We start from the raw sequence: 24,856 nt of genomic DNA, 5'->3' as shown, positions 1-24,856 counted from the left end.
CAATACTCTCCATTTCTTGTAAGATTGTCCTCTAGTACTTGTATTCTTTGAAATACAATGAACTTTGAAAATAATACTACTGGGAGTAGGCGAGGGATTCCGCGAAGTGTCCCATCATCGTCTGCTTGGGTGATGGGAAAGAGATGCCAGGACTGAGAGCTGAGTCTTGCTTCCCGAAGGGTAACAAAGAAATTTTGCTCCTATGATGAAGGGGCAAGAATTCATTACTGCTTGATAAATGTAGATAAGCACAAGAGGAAAAAGAGAGTGTAGAGCACAGCAGTATTTCGGTGACCATTTGAAAGAGTTTAAAACTCAGGTGTTATAGGTCTTGAATTAAGGACTTGGTCTCCCTCACCCCTTTCTCATTCCTGCCTGCTGGTGGTTTTTGAAGGTCCAGGGACTTGATGTTAATGATGGATGGCAAAGCTAGGCGTGAACAGCTGTGGATTTGATGGCTGTTTAATTTTGGAACCTTTAGAGGATTGTGGGAATATGGAATCACCCAATTACCCATCCTGTCAGTTTAGAGAATATGCCCATTGTAGCTTGAAAGAGGTGAGACTTTAACAGGTAGCCTGAGGATTCGCCTATTGCTTACTCTTGTATTTATTTGAAGTTATGAGAAGATAGGTATGGTGCAGCCGTGTGGGCACACAAAGATCGAATTTGGCTTTTTAGCTGGTGAGCAATTGGAGGTGTGTGCAATGTATTATTAGAGTAATTGAACCATGTGTGCATAAAGAGGATAGTTCATTATCAAATTTATGTTTTAATGCTGTCATAATAGCAGCTCTAGCACCTATGAACTAATTTGCATGCAGATAAAGCCTTCTGGACAGCTTGGAAGTATAATTACCCCATAGCAACTTACATTGCTAGTAAGAGCAGAGCTGTTGCTAGAGGTTTGCTCATGGGGCCCATCTCCCTGACTTTATACATTTCCAGTGAAATGCATACAAGAAATAGTCGTTTCAGGGATGCTCTGTTTGTTTTGTAGGCAATCACTTTCCGGGTTACCTTCATTTGAGCAGTCATTTTAGGGGAAAAAAAATGGTGAAGATGCAACACCACCTTCAGAGTGAAGGAGGACAGAGAAAACAGAGAGAGAAAAGGCAACAATATAACACCTCACCTTGACATTGGAGTAGAAAACACAATGAGTATTACTTACACCTGATTAATTAGGCACTATAAATTACTATGAAAATAGAGGCTGTTGAGGTGACTTTTTTAAAAACTAATTACAAGCTGGGCGCTGGTAGCTCACGCCTGTAATCCTAACTACTTAGGAGGCTGAGAACTGAGGATCACGGTTCGAAGCCAGCCCTGGCCGGAAAGTCTGTGAGACTCTTAGCTCCAATAAACCACTAGAAAACTGGAAGTGGTGCTGTGGCTCAAGCGGTAGAGCACTCCCCTTGAGATAAAGAGCACAGGGACAGCGCCCAGGCCCAGAGTTAAAGCCCCAGGACCAAAAAAAAACAACAACTTATTTGATGTCAGTATAACATGTGGAGGAGATGGGGACAAACAAGTCTTTTAAGGATTCAGGTGGACCTGTTGCAATAATGAGAAGTACAAAATGTCATGTCAAAATCAGCATTACAATGTCGGTGGTGGGGGGGGGGTGGGGGGGTATGATTGGGTGGGAGGGAGGGGGGAGGCTGGGAAGGGAGGTGAAGGGTAAACAAAGGAGGAGGCTGCAATGCTTGGTAAGAAATGTATGCATTATCCTGCCCATGTAATTGTAACCCCTCTGTACAGTATGTTCTCAAATAAAATAAAATAAAATTAAAAAAAAAAAAACAACAACAACTAATTACAGGCTGGGTGCTGGTGACTCACACCTGTCATCTTAACCACTCAGGAAGCTGAGCTCTAAGGATCCTGAGTCAAGCAGGCAGAAAAGTCTGTGACTCTTATCTGTAACCACCCAAGAGCTGAAAGTGAAGCTGTAGCCCAAGGGGTAGAGCACCAGCCTTGAGTGGAAAAAGCTAAGGAACATCACTTAGGCCCTGGGTTTAAGCCCTAGTACCAGCACTAAACACACACACACACACACACATACACACACACACACACACACACACACACACACACACACACAGCAGTTACATAACACAACAGTTTCTTTGTTGTTTGTGCAACGACTAGGAAGCACTGTGTATACTACATGTTTTCTAAGGATTCTCTCTCCCATTGTTATTTGATGACAATGCTGAGTCACCAGGAAAATAAAAGATCAGGTCAAGGGACTTTTCTGGCCTCCCTTATTTGAGGATTGTGATAGAAAAGAATGAGTATTACTTATACCTGATTAATTAGGACTATAAATTACAATGGAAGTAGATAATGTTGAGATGACTTCTTTAAAAAAGAATTACTAAGTATTCAGATAATGAATAAGTACACTGCTGCCTTTGAGCTTGAGGATGTTGCAAATTAGGCACACTTCACTATCTTAGTGACAAGAGATTATCCTTTTTTTTTCCCTAAAAGTTTTTACAACTCAGAGGCTACAATTGGAAAAAATGTGTGATATTAATCTTAAGATAAGTTAGAGCTTATTTCAGACACATTGAAAGTCAAGACATTTTCTTTTGCCTCCTGAGATGCTTAAGTTTAGTAGACTTGAAAACTCAACATGCTAGAAGACTCTTTGTATTTCTCAGGCCACTGTTGATTCTTCAGTAAGTGCAAATGAAACCTTTGATATCCTGAGTGTATCTTAGTTTGGCTGTGTTTAAAAGCATCCCAAAGGTTAGTCAGTTGTTTCTCTGTAGATTATCTAGGTCAATGGATTATGTGCTTGCTCATAAATTATTCTAAAGGGGAAAAAGAAAAGCTGCTAAGGGTTGATGGTTTTGTAAGGATAATATCGAGAGCGGTATGTCAGATTGGAAGAGGATACTTCTTGCTCTTGCCTGTACACAAAGTGGTCACTGTAAATTCTTCCAAGAAGATATCCACGAATGAAGGGTAGACGTTAAATTTAGGGTGAGAGAGTGGCAGTGCCCTGGAATCTTGCAGATTGATGGCAGTTAACTGGAAAGATGGGATGTGTGCATTTGAGTCCAAGGATGCAATTCCAAGTAGGTATTTTTGAAATGATGACTGGGGTAGGTAGGGCTAACGAGAGAGGAAGGTGTCCGCTAGCAAGCAGCACCTTGAATCTCTTGTAAAGGAATTGTTTTCTGAAGATAGAGGTGGGGCTTCAAGGCTTGTGGCCTGATTGTTCCATCCAGAGCATAGCGCTTGCAGGTTATTAATGGGCTGGGCTGGGCTGGGAGCTTTGCCAGTTTTCCTCTTATATTTTCCTGGATTGTGATCCAAACCTAGTGGATGAGCTCCCACCTCCAGGGAGAACCCCATGGAACTGACAGAGTGTTAGAATGTGAGTGACCTCAAGGGATTCTGCCTAGCCTGCAGTTTCAAACGTCTACCTGTGGCGATCTGCTGTTTAGCTCATTCTGGTTCTACTATGAGGCTGTCTACACTTCAGTGCCGTCTACTGTTTCCTGACGTACCAGGACAGCAGAGAGGAATGTACAGGCACTGTTTATTGGGCTGCATTTCTTTATAAGCCTGTGCTGGTGTTTTCTCAAAGTGTGTTCCAGGAAGAAAGGATTAGGTAAACATATCGTGTTTTGCCTTTTAGGAAACTTGATTCATAACACATGAAAGCTGTGTGCGAAGCTTTGAAGCATTCTGTTTAATTGGGCTAAATCTAGTGCTTTCTAAAAAGTATTTGGCTTAGATTGAAATAATTGTTTGATGGGAATGAATTAATATTTTTATGGCTTGCTATGGGAGAAATACTGCATTTGGTAAAGGCTGCTGTGAGTTTGTTCTGATTCTGGCAATTTTCTATCTTCATTGTACCTTCCTGTTTCATTGTAAATAAAGTTTGGGGACCCATTGTACTTGACACTTAGGTAGATGTAAAGAAGAACAATGGAAATAATAGCAGATATATCCCCTATACATTAAATCCTGTTGAAATAAGCAATGCGGTTAATGTCTGCTGTAAGTACAAAAGAAAAAACCAAGCTTTTGTTCATGCATCAGCAGAGAGATGGTGGTTTCTTTATCAAATTGAGTGTTTAGACTATTAGTCTTTATAGACTTGCTAATGCATTTCAACATAAGACTCAACTTTTTATAAAGCTCTCTTGCATTAAATTACTCATTAGCATGTAGTAAGGGGTATAGCCCTTAATCATAATCCAACAACGACCCAATCAGAAACTTAAGTCACTTAGGAACTCAGGTATGCATATTTACATTGAAATAGTGAGTTTTCTTCATTCATGAATATTCATTGTACTGTATGTTTGCTCAGTAAGTAACACGAACCTCAAGTCAATAATTTCTGAACTATGTATTTCACAAACTAATGGCATGTTGTCATACGTCTTTAAATATTTATTAAACCAATTCTAGACCTCTATTGTACTTACTCCTAAATGTGGGCTTTTGGGATTCTTTTTTCAACCTCTTTCACACTCTATCTACAGAGTGGTTAGGTCAGAATTTTATTGCTTCTAGCTAAAGGCTACAGGAAGATGTTTCAGTGTAATCTCTGGAAATCAGATGTGGTATCTTGACTAGTGATCTGTTATCAAGGTCAGGTTAAAAAGTAGTAGATTGTTCGCCCTGTGGGATGTCTCGCCCTCTTGTGGAGGTGTTGAGTTGCACATGTAGGAGTTGGTCTGAATCAGTATGGAGGCTGTGGGTGGATGGATAAACCCAGGCACTTGCCTTTCTCATCTCACAGAACCTCACACATTGGTATCATCATAGTGTATCCTTTATTGACTTCACCAAATTCCTTACCAAAATAGATGTGTTGCTGCCAACACTTTGAATTGTGCCAAAATTTGGTACTGTTCAGTTAGCTCCGTCCATAGTCATCAGGGCTCACCTGTCACAGAAGGCTTCTTTCTGATAGACGTGTGGCAGATCACCCCCACAGCATCCTCATCAGCACCCTAGGTGTGTTGAGAGTGGCTGGTCAGCTGTACTTCCTGATTCCCCTGGGACTGAGTGCCTTTGTATCTTGGCTCTATTTTGAGAACGTTCAGTGGTTTGGTCCCATTTGAAAAGCTACAAATTTAATCCTATTCCTAGCTTGCTTTTCTCCTCATATATATATATATATATATATATATATATATATATATACATATATATATGTATATATATATATATATATGTACTGTACAGAGGGGTTACAGCCACATGAGTAAGGCTAGCCCCTCCTTTGTTTCTCCTCCTTTTTTGAGTGTCCATTGTGTCAGGCATTGAGCAAAGCAGGCTATACGCATTATCTCCTGACATCACAAGATACTAAGCTCTGTTACTACTCCAGTTGACTTCTAGGTAGGGGACCTCATGTTCACCAAACAATTTGGCATATGTTACCTGTTGAAAAGTGTAGTTGGATTCAAAGATAAACCCCAACTCCAGTTTCTTTCTTGTGGTAGTACAGAGTTTCCTAGTAAGCACTCAGGAGCCTGTCTTTTCCCTATGCTTGTCGTAAGTCAGCATGAATTACATTTTGATTATCTTACTGCTATGTCAGAGATCACTCTAAAACTGAAAACTATAGCATGTGTTCAATTTGTACATGAATCTACAATTTGAGTAGGATTCAGTAGCTTGTTGCTCTTCCACAAGGGGAGATAGGATGGTTCTGTGGAACAATTCTTCTCAGTGTAGAAGGAATAAATGATAAAAGAGGTTAGGGTTGTTTGGCTCACAGAGGAGGACCCCATGTGGCGGCCAATAGCCTCTAAGGAGGTGACCTGGTGCTTCCTAAGATGCTCGTGCTGGGCGGCTGGTTAGGAAGCATTGTAGACTGAACCGGCTGCTGCTCACAGGACACCGGGCTCCTGCTAGGGACATATGCACAGAAACACGGAACAAACAGGAAGTAGCAAGTTTCCTCTCCATGCCTTCTGCTCAGTATCACCCTCACTCGTTTGCTGTTATGTAAGAACCGTGGGAAGTCTGTAGATGCCTAATGTCAGCATTGCAGGGCAGTGTGGAAGGGAGAGCTAAGAGCCACTGAAATAACCACGGATGGCCAAGTGTGCAAAGAAGAAAAATAAAGAGTAGGTATAGAACAGGGGTGGGAGGAGGTGAGGAGAGGCTGCCATATAGAATAGGACATTAAGGAACCCCTTACCAAAAAGCAACATGTCATCAATACCCGAAAAGGGTTTGGAGCAGCCACAGGCTGCTTTATGAAAGTACAAGTGCAAAGATCCTGTGGCAGGCTCCTACGGAGAGTATTCTAAGAACAGAAGGTCAACATGGCCCACAGGAGAGTGTCATTTCCTGTAATACAATACTTCAGTCCCTGGACTCCAGAATTAGCAAATTCTGAGGTGTCATCCCAATTGAGGCCCTCTAAAGACAGCAAATAATAGATCCCTTTTCAATCCTCAGTTTTCTCATAGGCCTGTTAATATGAGGCTTAGGGTTATGATGAGGTTTGCAGAGAAGAGTGTAAAGTGTTCACACCATGTCAGAAACATTGACTAACAAACATGTGTTGTGGTGGAAGTAATAGTGGTAGACCTGTCATACTGTTGTGATCATCATCATCATCATCATCATCATCATCATCATCATCATCATCATCGCCTTTTAGGGATCCAAGGTTTGAAACCTAGGGCAAGAAGTTGCTTTTGAGAATATCTACTCTTCCATCTTCTCAACCCCTGTAGAGATTTCTGCATTGTTCATTACCCAGTATTACTTTCTGCACTTAGCTTTGGGATGCATTCTTAATATCCTTTTGAGTATGTGTGTCCGTTGACCTTGTGAGTGGCCAGAAAGTGCTGTGGTTGTGGCCAGCAGAATGCTGTGGTTGTAACAGTGTTTTGTTCCTATGAAGGACTGTGCCATGTTGCTCCGAAGGTTGTGATGAAAGTTGGCTTGGTGAGTGAAAATACAGTGGCCAATTCCAGGAAGTCAACCATGGCTATGAGTAGTGACTGAGGACTGTGGATGCTGACTGATGGCGGTCCTTTCCACACTGTGGTACTGCTTGGCCTCCAGCTGTTCATTTGTAGCTTCTGCGTTGATTCCCCAAGCATGTCCTTCCTTGGAAAGAGACTTCTACCAAAACTGTCAGGCCCTCTTTGGTCATTTTTATATTTTCCATAGTCCTATTTTGGTCTACGCATCCTTCCCTGATGTTAGTCGGTATTCATTTCAGGATTCAGAAAACTGCTTTTCTCTTACAGGCCTTATTTCCTGTTTTTGCCTATGTAAAACAACAACAACAACAACAACAAAATAATGTCTTATTCAAATTTCGGAAGGTGATTGGGATTACTATTAGAGTTACTAGCTTTAATTTCCTATGACTCCTTTCAGATATCATTCATATTACAAGTTGAGCTTGAGGAATGCCTTCAAGACTTCCCAGCTGGCTCACTCAACCACACCTCTCCTTGTTTTGTAGCTAAGCCCCTTTGAAGGCCATACAGTAGTGTCTAGATTTATTAAAGACTTTGACTCTCTGTTCCCCTGGGACCAAAAATGTGGGTTTCCCCTGAAGATGAGAGAGTAACTGCTGGGTAAATGGGTCCCAAGGCAGGTATTTGGTGAGCCCTCCTTGTAAGAGCCGCAGGGTCATGTGTCATAGCGCCAGGTCAGTCCCTGCTGACAAGCAGCTAATGGCAGTCAGGCCTGCTGCCAGATCAACGAATCAGAATCAGGCTGCTCCCTCCCTCCCCCATCCCTCTCTGCCCTTGGCCAGCAGGTGCTCTTGACAAGGATAATGAATTAGATGAAACTCAAGAGTGAGAATCAGTAAAGCCTCGAATGACATGCCATTTAATTAATATATGGGAAACAAAACACTAACAAAATCATTTTTGTTCTGAAGAGTAGATATGTTGCATGTCACAACCAAGGAATTATTGTGAATGAATCGGTTGCAAACTTGTTGTCATTAAGAAAAACGTCTTGCTTTGATCGCCAGTTGGAATTTATCTGGGATTACATTTGGTCCAGGTTGTAGAGTTGACAAGGGCATGATTTGCATTGGAGGGTTCTGAGAATCTTGCAGGCTTAAATTATGTGATCATTATTTTAAGGTGCTCACCTGACATCTGAAATCAGGCCTGATTGAAAAGGGCCAATTTCTCCCAGAAGCTGTGTGACTATCCTTTATTAAAGAATTAATTATAGTTAACTTGTATCACTAAGATTTCTGCTTGATTTTATTTTTAAAATACTGACACCTGACACCATGGGCCAGGCACAGATTACATCTGTAATCCCAGCCACTCAAGAGGTGAAGATTGGAACGTTTGGTGGTTCAAAACCAGCCCAGACAGAAACTTGGCAAGAATTCATCTCAACAAAAAAATCTAGATGTGGTGGTATACGCCTATCATACCAGCTACACGACCAGTAAGAATGTAGTCTAGACTAGCCCAGGTAAAATTCTGAGACCCTGTTCAAACAATAACTACAACAAAAGCTGTTGGAGACATAGCTCAAATGGAAGAGCACCTGTCTGGCAAGAATGAGGCTCTGCATTCAAACTCTAGTATCATTTTTTAAAAATCAATTTTCACATAATATTCTAATAAAATATGTTGCTTAAAAGTCAGTGGAGGGGAAGGTTCAAATTTTGGCCAGTCATGTCAACAGAGGCATCTATTTCTAACCCATTCTAACATTTCAAAGCCAACATTTAGAAGCACTAGTGATTTCTTAAAGAAAGTTTGGCTTCTAAAAGCTATATAATGTGGCTTAACAACAGAATAAAGAGTAACGATTGGCATTTCCATCCATCAGGAGTATGTAGTCTCTACCCGAAAGTGAACTCAACTTCTGTCAAGAGCCTTACCCCATTATGAGAGCTACGGTTGCTTGTTGAGAAATGAGCTCATTAAAATGAGAGTGGCTGCAGCTCATCCGCTGGGTGGGGCCCATCCTTTTGGAGCTGCTGTTACCTCCACAGTCACCGAGACAACCAGCAAACATGAGATGAGATAGTGGATGGTTGGGGTTGTGTTATGGTTTTCTGAGTACCAACAGACATTCCCACGTGTGGGGAGAAACGTAAGTGGGTTATGAACCCAGCAGTCACAAGAGGTGCCGTCAGCTCTCCTCACACATTTCAGTGATGACCATGTGCTAGTGTGCTAACGTCTTTGCTCAGGGAAACCCATGTTGAATGTGACAGGTTTTGGTGCCCAATCTAAAGCCTTTTCTCTATGGCAAATGCTACTGTTAACAAATAAAGAGTTGGGAGTACACATGTTTAAAAACAAAAAAAGCAAAGCGTCCTGAATTTGGTCTGTAACCCTGTGCTATTTGGGTAGACTGTTCTCCTAAGGTGTTCTTTCTACTAAAAAAGTCACACATCATTAGAACGTGGTATTCTTTACTTTGGCGGAGCCCTAATTTGTACCACCTCCTCTTTTATTCATTCGGCATCTTCTAGCTCACACTGTACAATCTTTTCTTTTGATGACTTTGACACAGCATTATGTATATTTGCTGGGAGCCAATATAGAATTTTCACATTCATGAATATTTGGCTGTGTACCTGGGCAGGCTACAGGAGCTCTTATGCTCGGATGAAATGAAAAACAATGTAGTCATAAAATCAACATAAGCTTCCTTTTTTAGATTCACCTTACATTGCTCCTATAATTGCTTCGCTTCGGTACTAAACCTTCGTTGACATCTCTCTTTTTATCTAGTGTTTGTCCAGCAATAATTACATTCATTCACTTAAAAGGAGCCAAAATAATATAGTTGACATGGAACTTGGGGAATAGAATTTTCACGTTTAGACACTGTCATGAAATCAATAGGCATTTTTCTTGTGAATTGGTACTGTTACTTCATGATGAAAGATTGAGCTACTTAAGAATGTGTTCACTTTGTGATTTCTTATGGAAAGATGATTCAGAGAGTTGTAATTAGGGGTTGTATATTTGCTTCTGACACTAAAAAAAAAATTATCACTAAAAATGGAACTTTGGTTAAGGTGGAGAAAATATATCATCTTTGGAGAAAAACGATTAGGCATTACATGTAGAAATTTGTTATTCCTTGTTAGCACTATAGTAATTGGTTAATATATTGTTATTACTGCTGCTGTTTACTCCTCTTCCTCTCCTGCTAGTCCTGGGCCTTGAACTCAGGGCCTGAGTGCTGTCCTTGGGGATTTTGTTTGGTTTTGTTTTTTTCTCAAGGCTAGCACTCTACTACTTGAGCTACAGCTCCACTTTCAGCTTTTTGCTGGCTAATTAGAAATACAAGTCTCTTGGGCTTCCCTGCCTGGCAGGCTTCAAAGAGTGATCCTTACTTCTCACCCTCCTGAATAGCTAGGATTACAGATGAGAGCCACCAGCACTGGGCCTACCTCCTCCCTTTGCCTTCTTCCTGCCTCTCCTCTTCCCCCTTCTCTTGGTTCTTCTCTTCTCCTTCTCTCTTCCCTTCCTCCTCATCCTACAGTGCTAAAAACTGAGTTATGGTCTTGTATATGTAAGGCAAACAGCACTGAGCTAGCCCCAAACCAATAACTGGTACATTTCCTTCCACAGCCATTTCTCCAAACCAGTATAGTCTATGGGGTGATAATAATGTTGATTGTGCTATATCATTGTGGCTGCCATTAGTTGAGTGCATATTATAATAGCTAGACTAGGTATTTACATATATTATTTCATAGAATACTCCCTCCATCTTATGAGATATTTATTGTTACTATTACCATTTTAGAGATGAGAAAAACCAAGGTCCATGATATTGAAGTTGGCCTTGGAATCTAAACTGCTGGAATCTAAACTTATGAAGTCTGATTTATACTGACATTCTGGGAGAGCCTAGGTATTTGCACATTTTAGGAAGGTGATATTATAATGTGATCAGTGATTTCTTATTTCACACTTAACACTATATTCCTATATTGGAAGGAATAATGAAAGCCACTGTTACATTTTTGAGAAGTGAATTACACTAGGTATTATTATGCATGGAAAGAAAACAATTCCTTTACCACGTTGTAATAGCTGTGTGAGCAGAGACTAGATTCTAAGCATCTTAATAGTTAAAACACATTTTAATTTTTTACCTAGGCTCTTCCTATTAGACCAGGCAGCGTTCCAACTTCCCATCATCTTGCCCTCATCTCCCATCTGAGATTATAGCCATGTGCCAACATGCCCAGCCTTGTGCAATATTTTTTTTAACAACTATTGGCATAAAAATTGCATACCATACAATGTGTCTTCTCAAAGTGAACAATTCATTGGTTGTCATTATACTCACAAGACTAACTATGCAACCATTATAAGTATTTAATTAGAGAATATATGTATTTCCCCCCAACCTCTTGCAAAAAGAAACCATATGCCAATTAGAGTGATTTTTTTTTCTTTTTTTAAACTAAGAAAGCAAGCTGCCTAATCTGAGAAGCATTCGGCATTTAGTACTGAGCATGCAAATTCACCTAATTTGTGGAAACATAATATTCTTCATTAATCACAGGTTTTACCGAAATAATCACTTTCTCTTATAAGCCTTTGAACATCATCTAGCAGAAATGGTTGGAAAAATCAGTTTGTTTTCATTTTATACAAACAATTGCTGTAATTAATTCTGTAAAAAGCAAAAATATGCCTTGTTCTCATGGAGCAGGTCTGTCTAGCCTAATCCCCGGTTATCACAGACAACCTTTAGATGGAGCCTTACTGCATTCCTCTCAGAACAAATATGTGTCAGGATAATCCTCTAGAGTTGATGTTTGATATGTTGAGGATTCTTATCTTTTATTTCCTGAGTGCTTTTAATACTGTTTGAGATGAATCCATGACAGCTTGAGAATTTTGCTTTGTGCTTTCCAGTGTTTAATGAATGCCAGTTTTCCTCTGTGCGTTTTATGTGTGGCAAGTTTTCTCTTTGGTGGAAAGGGGAGGTTCTTTCTACAGGGATTCTGGGATGCTTTACTAGATTATTCTGGTTAGGAGATGATGAGATGGAGTTCTCCAGAGCTTCAGTTTGGGATCCAGGAAATCCTGGGATTCAGCCTTCTATCATCCAACCCTCAACCCCACAGCCCTCCTTCCTTGACTTGATGAGGGCCATATTGGTTTATTTGTCCCTGAAGAGTTATAGAACTCAGTGAAACTCTTCCTATTTTGTCTCCTAACCCTTCCTCTGTGTCTCTTGCATATATAGATGTTTTCACTGCTCTGGGGCAATAAAATCCTATGTTCAAATTCTGTTTCTCCTGTTAACTAGATGGGTAATTTCTAACAAGTCACATGGTATCTCTCTGCATCTTTTGCCAACCTGTGATATGAGGGTAATATTACCTGCTTATAGTGTTGTTGCAAGGATAAATGTTGGCTTAAGTACAGTTTTTTATAAGCAGATTTGTGTGTGTATATGTGTGTTTTTGTGTGCACGTGCATGAGCACAAATCTGCCAGTATGGGGGCTTGAACTCAGGGCCTAGGTGCTGTCCCTTAACCTTTTCTCTCAAAGCTTATATTCTACATGAACCATTCTTCTACTTGAGCTATTTTTGGTTGTTTCTTTTCTTTTGTTTTTGCAGGTTAATTAGAGATCAGAGTCTCTTAGACTTTTGTGCCTAAGCAGCTTTGATCCATAGTCCTCAGATCACAACCTCCTGAGTAGCTAGGGTTACAGGCATGAACCACTAGTGCCCAACATATGAACATTATTTTTAAATGCCTTAAATAAATCTACTGCTTGAATCTTTGCATAGGAATTGACTTGTACCTCACTGTCATGCTGCTGTGTTGTCATAGTAGCAGGCCATGTTCTTCTGTGCCAGTGACAAAATGAGTGTAAAAGAAGGACCTGCCTGTGGACAGCAACAATCAACATAACGTCAGAGATGGACACTGTTGGTTTGTCTTACACTAGGTCCTTCCTCCTTTGCTAATGGTTGTGAGTCATTTGCTTGGTATAGGCAAGTATGTACCTTCTTCTTCTGTCACCATTCAATTCTCTCAGCTGTCTGCCCCTTCCCCACGCTTCCTGGTAAGGTTACATATCCACCCTTCCAATGGCTGAGGGCCACTGGCTTCCAAGAAAACAATAGATGGGAGATTTGAATAGCTTTTCTCCTGGGCTATCTCACTCAAAACTTCTTTTCCTTCTTCCCAACTCACTGTTGTTGTGAAACAAAGAGCTGGAAGCAGGATCGTGAAAAACAGATGGAATATTTCCCATCTTCGATTCTAGGCCCCTTTTCTGGCCATCAGTATAATGAAACAAATGCAAGTCCATGTTTATTTCAAGTGTTTTGGATGTGATGTGCTAATTACATAGTGTGCTCCATGTAGGATGGAAGCTGATGAGCTCTGGCTTGAGAGTTGTAGCTGCAGTGAAGTAATTGTCTTTATGCACCTGCTTTTAAGCAGCTGAGCATAGTGTGCTTGCCTACAATTCTAGCTGCTTGGGAGGCTGAGGTATGGAAGATCATAATTTGAGACCAGCCTGGGCAAAAAGTTTGTAAGACCTCTTTGTCAACCAATAGCTAGTTGTAGGAGCATATGTCTGTCAACTGAATCGTATAGAAGCCTGAGATCTGGCCAATTGTGGTTCCAAGATAGCCCAGGCAAAAATATTTGCAGCACTCCATCTCAATAGAACAAACTGCGTGTGCTGGTACATGTCTGTCTTCTCAGCTAAGGCAAGAAGCATAAAATAGTATCATTATAGTTCAGGTGTAGACCTCAGCAAAGAAAAAAAAAAGAGCTATAATCTCACAAAAAACCCCAAAACTGTTCAAAAAAGGGCTGTAAGCATGGTTCAGTGGTAGAATCCCTGCCCAACAAGTATGAGGCCCTGACTTCAAACCTCTATATTGTCCCCTACTCCCCCCACACCAAAGACGTGATTAGTGAATAGTCTCGTTTAAAATCTGGGGTGGAAAATAGAAAACTGAAGGCCCTGCTCCTTCCCTTCTGTCATCAGGGTTGGAAAGGTTGGAGAAGGAGAGTACCTCGTTAGTCAAAATGAAGGTACTAAAGGAGATGAATTGCCTTCTCCTTGTATGAAGTGCCTTTCCACTGAGAAGTGAAGATTTGTAGATAGCCACATAGGGTGATATGAAGACACCATATCTTCTAAATTTTAGTTTTGCCCTTTTGGCCATTTGGTCAACCTTCTTCATTCCTGTCTATTTTCTAATATTCTGTAGGGATGCTAATGAGGTGAATCCCTTCAAGTTTCTGTGAAATGGTGCATCAGTTCAGGTTAGACTGGGGCACGACTAGATTCTAGATTCTTTAGGGAATCTAAAGAGAATTCAGCTTTGCTCTGACAGATACACAGCACGTGGCTGGGGGGGTGGGGGGCTCAGCAGCAGACACTTGCAGTCTCTCTCAATGTGAATCTCTTATCCCACTGTGACAGTGATGATATTTTGGAGGTAGGGCCTTTGGGAGGGAACTGAGATGGATTTTCTCATGAGGGTGGGTCCCTCTTGATAGAATTAATGCTGTCAAAGAAGGAGGAGACAGGAAAGCTTGCTTTCTCTGACATGAAGGGATGTAATTTAAAAAAAAAAAGGCAACTATGTGCAAACCAGGAAGAAGGTCCTCAGCAGACAGAGTCTGCTAACACCTTGATCTTCTGCTTGCAGCCTCTGGGACTGTTAAAAGTGCTTTGTGTCTGAGCCATCCTCTCTAGTCTGTGGTATTGTCCTACAGCAGCTCCAACTTAAAAAAAAAAATCCAAGTAAATACGTTAAGGATTTTGTGATGAGAAAATTTAGATCTCAGATTCCAGATCAATGAAATACACTTATTTTTGTTGCATTTATTTTTGGTACTTACTATTTATGACAGGTTGAAATGGATTCTTCATTAGAGATAATGCTAAATGTTTCCTTAAAAATAACCAAGTCAGTCTGTCCTAGACCTGCTCTTCTCCTGCCCTTGGACTTCAGAACCTGAGACTCTCTGGCCTTACACCCATGCCCCTCTCCCTCAGGGCCCTCAAGACTTTGATCTCAGACTGTGATCCCACTGACTTCCCTGCTTCTGAATTCTCTTTTGGATGTGAACTGAGTCATGCTTCCGGAATTTCAGGGTCTCCAACATTCAGACAGCCTATGTGGGTCTCTTCACCTTCCATAACCTCCTAGTAAGTCCCCTCTGACATATCTGTCAGTGATAGCACATAGCTAAACAGTTTCTGTTGGTCTGTCTCCGTGGAGTTCTCTTGTTCAGCCCTAATCTCCTGTCCATCTTTTATACATTATCTCTCAACCTGCTCTCAGGACCCCCTGCAAATTACAAAATATAAGCAGTAGCATTCACTATTCGTGATGTAGTATGGATTTGGGGGGGGGGGTGTCGATCATGGGGCTTGAACTCTGGGCCTGGGTGCTGTTCCTGCGCTCTTCAGCTCAAGGCCAGTACTCTACCACTTGTCACAGTGCCATTTCTGGTTTTCTGGTGGTTAATAGGATAGAAGAGTCTCACAGACTTTCCTGAAAGCCCAGGCTGGCTTTGAACCGTGATCCTCAGATCCTCCTGAGTAGCTAGGATTACAGGCGTAATTTAAAAAATTGCCGGCATAGCCACAGGTGCCCAGCTATTAGTATGGATTTTCATGTGTACTGAGCGGTGACTCTCCCACAGTCAGGATGCAGGGCATCCTTGTTCTTACCCGTTTCCCTGGGGCTGCCCCTGGGCAGCTCACTCCTGCCTCACGCCTGCTGACCACTCGTCAGATGTTCATCCCTAGAGTAGTTTTGTCTTTCTCAGAGCATCATGTACACAGAATCAGTCTGTAGCCTCTCAGTTCTGGCTTTTCTTTCACTCAGCCTTGTGTATTTGTGATTTATCCATGCTGTGTGTATCAGTAGCTTTGCTGAGTAGCAGTTCCATTGGGGTTGGGGGAGGGGGTGTCCCATAGTTTAAACCTATTCACAGTTGAAGAATGTGGTGTGATTATGCGTAAAACTATGGTAGAGGTTAGTGAGCAGGTTTCTGTGTTTTATTTCTCTGGGGTAAATAAGCATTGGAATAATGTAATAAATTTATGTTTAATTATTTTGATAGCATAGATTAATTTTACAGAGTAAGGGGTCTTACTGTGATTTTCAGTCCATACATATAATTTACACTGATCATATTTATCCCATCCACCACCCTCTCCCCTTTTTTTGTAATCATAACATGTTTGTTTCACTGTGACATATTTATATGTATTGTATGACATGACATGCACATACAGTTTACTTTAATCATATTTGGTTCCTATCCCCCTCTCCCTCTTCCTTCCTACTTAACCCCCACCCAGTAGTTCACCTTTTATATTAATGTATTCCTTTTTGTTTTTCTTAATATTTGTATTCTGCATATGAGGGAGAAAGATATAGTAATTTCTTTCTGAGTCTGCCTTGTTTCACTTATCATCATAATCTTTGGTTTCATTCACTTTCCTGCAGATGATATAATTTCATTCTCCTTCATGGTGAATGAAACTCCATTGTGTAGATATGCCATATGTTCTTTATCTATTCTTTCCTTGATGGCACCTAAGCTGAATCCATCGCTTGACAATTGTGCATAGTGCCACAGTAATATATTTTAACTTTTTCAGGAACTCTTCTCCCAAGTGGTTAGATAAATCATTTTTGTTCTTGAGAGTTTTAGTCACTCTAGCATCTGATATTGTAAACAGAACATTTCTAGCTGAATGCTAAATATAATGCTAACTGTAATCCTAGTTGAGATCTGGAGGATCAAAGTTTAAGGTCCACCCTGGCAGAAAAGCTCACTAGACTCTATCTCCAAAGTAACCAGCAAGAAGCTGGCTGGAGGCATGGTTCATGTGGTCTGTTTTTCACTTTAACAGTTGAAGTGACTGCAGTTTTTGGAAGCCTTGTTAGGTTTTAATAAACAGGACTCAGATTAATTTAGCAGCAGGTGATGACAGCATCATTGAGTATTAACAGTTCAGTCTGAGTGGGATGATGGTGGCCCTATTAGCAAGCTAGCCTTAAGCCCGTTTGGATAGTTATTGAGAGAGATCTCAACAGAAGTAACTTGTCTGGGAACCCAGTGGTACTGGAAGCATGATGCACTAGGAAATGGTTTGTTAATGTTCCACCACCAGGATTTCCCACCCAGCTTCAAGTGGGTATTTCTAGAATAAAAAGAGGCTGCCAGTGAGCCTGCTCAGTTTCCTGTCTTTAGCCTTGGGTTGGCAGTTTGATGATAAGGAAGGTCACTTTGTGATTTGCTCTAGTAGGGTCACTGAAGCCAGGTATACTAAAAGTTTATGAACCATAAAATGTGCATAAGAAGCAAACAGCCACTCAGGTTTGACTAGGTGAATTTTGTGTGAGGTGAGGGGTAGGGGTGGGGGTGAGGGACCCGTGGGGTGACATTGCTAATACTTTCTGAAACATTCAGCAAGACAGAGCTCAAATTCATTGTTTGGACACAAATCTTATAGGCTTTTTGTTGTTGTTGTTGTTTGTTTGGTGCCAGTCAGGTGAAAAAATAATGCCATCTTTTCATCCGTTTCATGTCTACCGTATTCCTTTTCATTGCCGAAGGCAAGTGTCTTTGATCTTGGAGTTAGTTTTCAATGCGACAAGAAACCTCATAATACACTGTGTGGTTCACCTAGTGCTTACAGTTCTTTTGCATGTTTTTGTGGAAACCAAATTAAGACTGAAGACGTTTGACTTGAATGAGCAAGAGTCAGGTCTTGAAGCTATTTCCATTTGTATTCAGTTTCTAAAATGCCAAAACAAGTATGTGTCTATTGGTAAAACCCAGAATAGGAGCGGTATTAAAGGAAAAAGTGCTCAGTTCATTTCCTGTTTGGGAAGCCACCCTTCCCAAGGCTCCATCTATAAGGGTAAACTATTATTCCACTCATTGACTATGTGAAGATGAACTTATAAAACATTCAGTATACACATGGCTCTCATTTTCTGTTCTTCAAAGAAATGCAACATCAGGGTACATATTCTATAACATGTTTGCATTATTTTGGTTCTCATTCCAGGCATTTCTTCTAACAGTGGTGGGCAGATCCAATCATTCTTTACAGTTTGCTAGGAGAGAGCTAATACCTTCTCCTTGGGTGTAGATTACCACCACATTCCATTTATTTGTTTCCATGTCAATGCGTATTCTTTTAATAGATTCACTTTTTCTTTGTCTTGTTTTATTTGGATACGTTTATTGCTCTAACCACTGTGCTACAAATACCTATTTTCTCCTGCCAAGTGACCATAACCAATAAGAAACAAATAGAAATTTGGGGGGGGGTGTAAAACAGAATTTGACTAGATCATTTTCAAAGCATTTATGAGCTGCTGCTAAAAGGAAGGTTTTTGTATAGCAGTTCAAGATGTCTCGCTGTGTAATATGAAGTATGTTTCTTATTATTCTGAAAGCCTGAAGTGCTTTGGGGCACAGGACAGAACACAGTGTAAACCAGGCACTCTCATGGTTTAGAGTTGTATTCATCAACATGATTGCAATCATTGGTCACATGTGGCTATTAAAATTAGAAGTAAATGAGAACTTAAATTCAGTCCCTCAGTCTCTGTAGCTGTTTTCTAGCCCCCGTGTTAGCACCGTTATGGAATGTCTCCAATCAAGGCAGAAAAGTTCTATTGGGTAAGGGATGGTTTCGAATGTGGAATGACACAAGACTGCCAGAAACTGTTAGAACTGAAATCATGGCTTTACCCATGGCGTTAGGTGACCTTGGGCAGGTTACTTTCCCTCTTTAAGTCTCAGCTTCCTCATCAATACAGTGAAAATAATACTAATCCTACTTTTGTGTTCTCTTGCAAAGATCAAATATAGTAGTATTGATTAAGTACTTAACACCTTGTTATCAGACATAACATCCACAAGATGGAAGCCATTCTTTCCCAGTGATGGATTTTTTTTCCTCTTCTTTTCTTTTTTGAGAAGGGAAATGATGTGTTTGTTAGCTTAAATCTATTAACTGCAAGATATAGTTGTTCTGGTTTCCAGCTAGACAAACAGAAGCCCTTATTGTTAGCTGCAGAAAACCCCAGTTTGTCAGACTCATACTTTTTTCTCTCCCTTTCCTTTCTTTCTTTCTTTTTTTAAAAAGCATCCTCTGTCTCTGAGAAACATGCTTGAATTTGTTTTACTTCTCTTCGGTCAGGAAGTAACCCTTTGGCTTTGTTAGAAGCGTGGTTTGTAATAATTGTACCCACCCCAGATGGCTCCTGAAAACCCTTTGAAATGCCATCTGTCAGGCGTGTGTCCAGCCGGCAGCCTGTCATTCTGCTACAAGAAAGGAGGAGGCGGGGCCCCTCCCTGCGTCCCTTTCTCCCTCGTCACTGAATGGAGCCTGGTACATTGGAGCAGACCCAGCATGGGTTGCTCTGAGGATACCCGGGAGTAAACCTCCTGCTAGCCAGCAGCATGGAAAGGTTTTGTCTGGATAAAATAAACCCTGACGGTCCAGTGAGTAGAGAATTGTCTGCCTACTGCCTCCTTCCACTGCTGCTCAGAGACCATTTGAAGAATATTTTGTAATGTGGGGGAAAAGATGTCTGTGAGTTTATTTTTCCTCCAAAACGTAGCATGTTTGAAGGCCTTGGTTATTTCCGATCCTTTTGGGAAATTAAGACTCTGGGGGTGACTATTGTCTTTAAAGTAAATCTGACAGGCTGAATGAGAAAGCACAGTTGAAATGGCATCCATAAGATGGTTACAGAAAGAGGGAGAAAAACAAAACAAAACAAAACATGGTCTGGTCTAGGAAGATTTTTTTTAAAACTCACAAGCTTGTGTTTGTTTTTATTTTAACCTTATCTTTTTAAAAAATGAATTTAATGGAATTGGAGTATGGAGGCTGAGCCTGAGAGTTGCTATTTAAAACTTATTTAGGACAGATCATATCTCAGCACGTTTCAGAGAGTCTATTCTTGCACAGTATCGGAATCGCCCAGGATGACGTAGACTGTGTTTTACAAGCAGCCCGCTGAACAGCTTTTTTACTTGGCTCCAAAACCTCATTTCCACCTCTCATGCTCCTGTCTTGCTGGTTGCCTCTTGTAAGCTTTCAGGACCTGTATCCTATTCACAGATTCTACAAGACAGAAGGTCTTTGTGTCCAGTCTATGCTTTTCAAGCTTCTTTTTTTGATGCTTCTTTCTTGGTCTTCCAGTATCCCTAGTTTACTGAACGACTCATCACTTCTAAGCCAGGTCATCAGACCATGAGCCTTTCCTGATCACCTTCAAACCTAAAGAGGTTACTGGTTCTCACCTCTCTGAACCCAAGTGTCTAATCTCAGACTTAAATGTCTTAAATCAACTCTTTTTTTTCCCCTTCTGTCAGTACTGGCACTTGAACTCAGGGCCAGGCAATTCTCCCTTAGTTATTACACTCAAGGCTGATATTCTACCACTTGAACCACAGATCTAATTCTTGGCTTTTTGCTGGTTCATTGGAAATAAGAGTTTCATAGATTCTTCTGCCTAAGCTGGCTTCAAAACACGATCTTTAGATCTAACTTCCTGAGTAGCTAGGATTGCAGGTGTGAAGCACAGGGCATGGCCAGAGTCCACTCTTGATGTTCTATTCAAGAAGTTTTTTGTTTTTTGTTTTAATAATGAACGAAATTGACCTATATTCTTTCTTACAAATTCACTTATTTCTGTCTTCACAGTACAGGCCTATACTGTCCCACTCCTCTGGTTTTTAACAATGAGTTGAGGCAGGAGTCTCTAATGATTTCCTTAGGAAGTGTAAAACATGTGACTTCCATATCTGGCTCCTTGCATTCATTTTCAACTTCGTTTCTATCCCTGCACCAGCCTATATGCCCTTCTCCCAAATCAAAGCCGTATTCTATACGTCTGTCTGCCTGAGGTTTCTCCCCACCTTGCATGAGCCAGGCTTTTCCTATTTCTCTATCCTTACTCCTCACTTTGCCTTCTTTTGCCAAGATGTGCCAAGACACATCTAATCCTCTGCCCTCCATTGTTCTGAGATGCCTCTAACCCTGTAGCCCACAGAAGATTTATTTCTCCCTGTATTGTCCCACATGCATATTTATTTTCTGTCTCTCATAGTGAAGTAGAAATTTCATTAGGGGAAATACTTTGTTTTGTTTACCCATGATTCCCCAGTGCCTTAATTAGTGCTTGACATGTACAGGCATCTTGGAAAGTATTTATTCAATAAATGAAGCACTTAATGATATATCTATGATCTATATTTATATAATATCAGATTATTGTAGTATAATTGAAAGAGTAAGATTCTAAATTCTAACAATAATAAACTATAACATCTGCTAACATGTTGCCTTCAATACATATAACACATGTATGACATAGATATTGTCATTAGCCCAATTTTATCCAAGAGGAACCAAGTAGTAACAGAGCTAGGAACTGTGTCAAGCAAGGTCATTAGATCACGAGCCTGTCCTGATCACCTCTACTTTCTTGAGAACACATTGTGTGCCTAAAACTCAAGCACTCAAGTTCCTGAATGTTTTTCCCTCTGTGGTGCTGAGGATCCAACCCAGGGCCTCCTATACGTTAGGCAAGTGTCCTACCATTGAACTACACTTTGGTCCATGACACATGAGGTGGAAGTTTAAAGGTCATAAACAACCTCTGCTCTAGTCCACCAAGATGCCAGAAATAGAAACAAATAAGAAACCAGTGTAGGAATAGACCTATGGATAATACTCAAGCAGGCTTCTATTCAGAAAGCCCCAGAGTGCTGAGTAAAAGAAGCAGACACTTGAACATATTCTGTGTATAATCTGTGACTACTTAAGCTACTTCAGATATTTTATAAATCGGGTGCATTTAAAAGTATATTTGGGGGCTGGGAAGGTGGCTCAGTGGTAGAGCACTTGCGTTGCATGCATGAGGCCCTGGGTTTGATTCCTCAGCACCACATAAGCAGAAAAGGCTGGAAGTGGCTCTGTGGCTGAAGTCGTAGAGAGCTAGCCTTGAGCTGAAGAGGTGAGAGACAGCATCCAGGTCCAGAGTTCAGACTCCACAACTGACCCCCCCCCCCACCAAAAAAAAAAAAAAAGTGTATTTGGCCTGAGTAACACATGCAACAATTCACAAGGTTTTGGATCTAAGGGAATCATGGTTCTCCATAAAGTGGGGATAGTTCACCCACTGCCAAGAGATCAGAGGTCACATAACTTGCAAAACATTGGAGGTGCAGGGCACATACAGTTGGTTATTTACTTGCTTTAAAATTAAGGGAAGAGGAAGTGGCGTTGTGGCTCAAGTGGTAGAGCACTTACCTTGAGCTGAGGAGCTGAGGGAGAGTGCCCAGACCCAGAGTTCACGCCCCACAACTGACCCCCCCCCCCCCAAAAAAAAAGGCTTACAAGGAAAGCCCTAAAAACCTTCAGATTTCAATATAAAATTTGCCTAAAATTAAGGGAAGAGAATCTGAGGAATGGGAAGCTCCTGCTTCTTGTGCATAAGAACTTTAAATCACTATCATCCATGTTTATCTTATCTCGTCATTTGAAGGAGGCAACAACTGACATCAGTTTTGGCTCTGGTTTGGGCTCCCAATCATATCATCATTCAACCTAGATTTCCTTTACACACTGAATAATTGCTTTAGTTTATCTTCTATTCTTGATTCTGGGTAAGCCACAGTCTGCCCATTGCCTTTCTACTTAGGGTCATGACTAAGCTAAAACAGATCCACAGCCTATCACCTAAGCAGGCTAACCTCAAGGTTTTAGATTATTTCATAGCAGAAACTGTGACATTGAGTAGCCATATAACCAGTTAATTCAGGGACATTGAGTAGCCATATAACCAGTTAATTCCTCTGTAGGCAGAACATACAGGTGGCCTCTTTTTTTTAATCAAATGTATTAATTACATGGACAGAAGCTACATTTTAATCCCTGGGAGATGTCCAACCACAGATCTTGGGCAATCACATTTCTCCAGTGATGTGTTTATGCAGTGGGTGTCATTTTCTTCAAAGGGCCTATTACACTGGAACTTGCCAGATGTATTAAGAAACACAAGGATTTCAGGGCTGAGATAAAAATATAAACCCCTTAGACTCTGAGCTTAGTGTTTACTGGAGTCCTCAAAGCTGCTGATAGTAGATGTTGTCTGGGTAACATTCTTGCTCATTTGGTGCATTTAAATGACTGGTAAATCTGTCTCAAAGATACTAGTTGTGCTTAGTTCTGTCTTCCTACCTGAGGGTGGAAGAGTGCTGTACTCATAGAAGTTACCTTTCTCTGATACTGTCTGCACAGGTAAGTGGGCAGGATTCTCAGCATGCCAGCTGACCCGACAAGTTCTTTTAATTATACCTGGTTGTGGAACTTCCTGTTTTAATGGCTGATGGCTTCCTTTCCACAGGCACAACCCGATCTCCCAGAGAAGGAGAGGTGCCAGGAGTGGATTACAACTTTCTAACTGTGAAGGAGTTCTTGGATCTTGAGCAGAGCGGGACTCTTCTAGAAGTTGGCACCTATGAAGGTGAGAGTCTTGACAGTTCAGGGGTCACAGAAGATGTGTCTTTCCCATGGACACTGTGGAAGGCCCTAGACCATCCAGGCAAATGTCTTACAAACTAGGGAAGTCTAGCCATCCATAGGAGATTACAGTTTAACCTTAATGTGACAAATCCTAATGAACTATACAGAATAGCATTTGGGGAAGCTATTTACAAATAGGTTTTTTTTTTTTTCTTTCGCTGCTGAGGACCAAACTCAGGGCCTTGCACTTGACAGGCAAGTGCTCTTCCATTGAGCTAAATCCTCAACCCTACAAATAGTATTGCTCCAGATGTTTTCTCTTTTACCTTATGCATTTCAGTGTAGGTGTTGGTGTGTGTTAATGCAGACATGTGGGCATAGGAAACATTGGAAGAGCAATTATGAGCAATCACACAATGTGACCTTGCAGGAAGGATTGTTTTCATCTGGAAAGAATGGAATGCCATTGTGGCTACTAGTTTGGATTTGATGATTTTCTTCTAGGAGAAAATCTATTTACAGAGTTCAGTGTCTGAAATAGTGGGGTCCTTACACATGTTTCCATCTGCCTATCTTCCATTTGCTAAGTGCTAATGTACTTGTTAGCCTCTGATTTCAGTTCTGAAGTGTGTGTGTATTACACACCCATGTACAACTATGTATAGGAGCATCACAGTGCCTTGTTCCTTTTATTTTCAGTTCTGTCTTCCCTGATCTGTGCTGTGCAATAGTAGAACACTCCTTGTTTGCTTCTTCTTCTTCAGACTATTTTGTTTCTTTGTATCAATCATTAATCAGTTCCCTCTGGATAAGAATTTGGGTCACTTTTAGCTTTTGATCTTTCAAAACACAGCTGTATTTAATAATGTGAACATATTTCACTTGGCAACTGTAAAGCTGTATGTATGAGATGGGTTCCACAGGTGGGATTGCTCAGTCAAAACCAAATGTGGGGGACAGCTTACATTTTCCTCTTCCTCCTCTTTTTATTGTATTATAATCTATTGTTTCTCATAAATGTATGTTTATGTACATGATTTTAATCCTTTTGAATAAGTTTAATAGATACGTAATGATTACATATACTTACTAAATACATGTTTATAATACATAAGAATCAGAACAGATGAATTGGCATATTTATCACCTCAAATATTTCTCCCTTCCTCCCTTCTTCCCTTCCTTCTTTCCATCCTTCCTTCTCTTTCTTCCTTCTTTCCTCTGTCCCTCCCTCCCTCACCTTTCTTTCATGTTGGAACTCAAACACAGGGTCTTGTGCATGCAAACAAAGCCCTCTACCACAGAACTACATCCCAGCTTTT

General features: G+C 40.8%; 1 protein-coding gene across 13 annotated transcripts in view; it reads left to right on the top strand.

Moving 5' to 3' along the window:
* Positions 1 to 24,856, top strand: part of Magi1 (membrane associated guanylate kinase, WW and PDZ domain containing 1) — a 545,100-nt gene that overhangs the window by 402,330 nt on the left and 117,914 nt on the right. For all 13 annotated transcript variants that reach the window (XM_042679996.1, XM_042680003.1, XM_042680000.1 and 10 more), the window contains exon 3: positions 23,416 to 23,535. In XM_042679996.1, the coding sequence (XP_042535930.1) occupies positions 23,416 to 23,535 (120 nt within the window). The remainder of the gene's footprint in view (positions 1 to 23,415; positions 23,536 to 24,856) is intronic.

The sequence above is a fragment of the Dipodomys spectabilis genome, unplaced genomic scaffold (genome assembly GCF_019054845.1).
Source record: "Dipodomys spectabilis isolate Male_0828 unplaced genomic scaffold, ASM1905484v1 ptg000054l, whole genome shotgun sequence".
Lineage (NCBI taxonomy): Eukaryota > Metazoa > Chordata > Mammalia > Rodentia > Heteromyidae > Dipodomys > Dipodomys spectabilis.
Note: the sequence above shows the minus strand (reverse complement) of the source record. Positions and strands in the feature narration are given on the sequence as shown.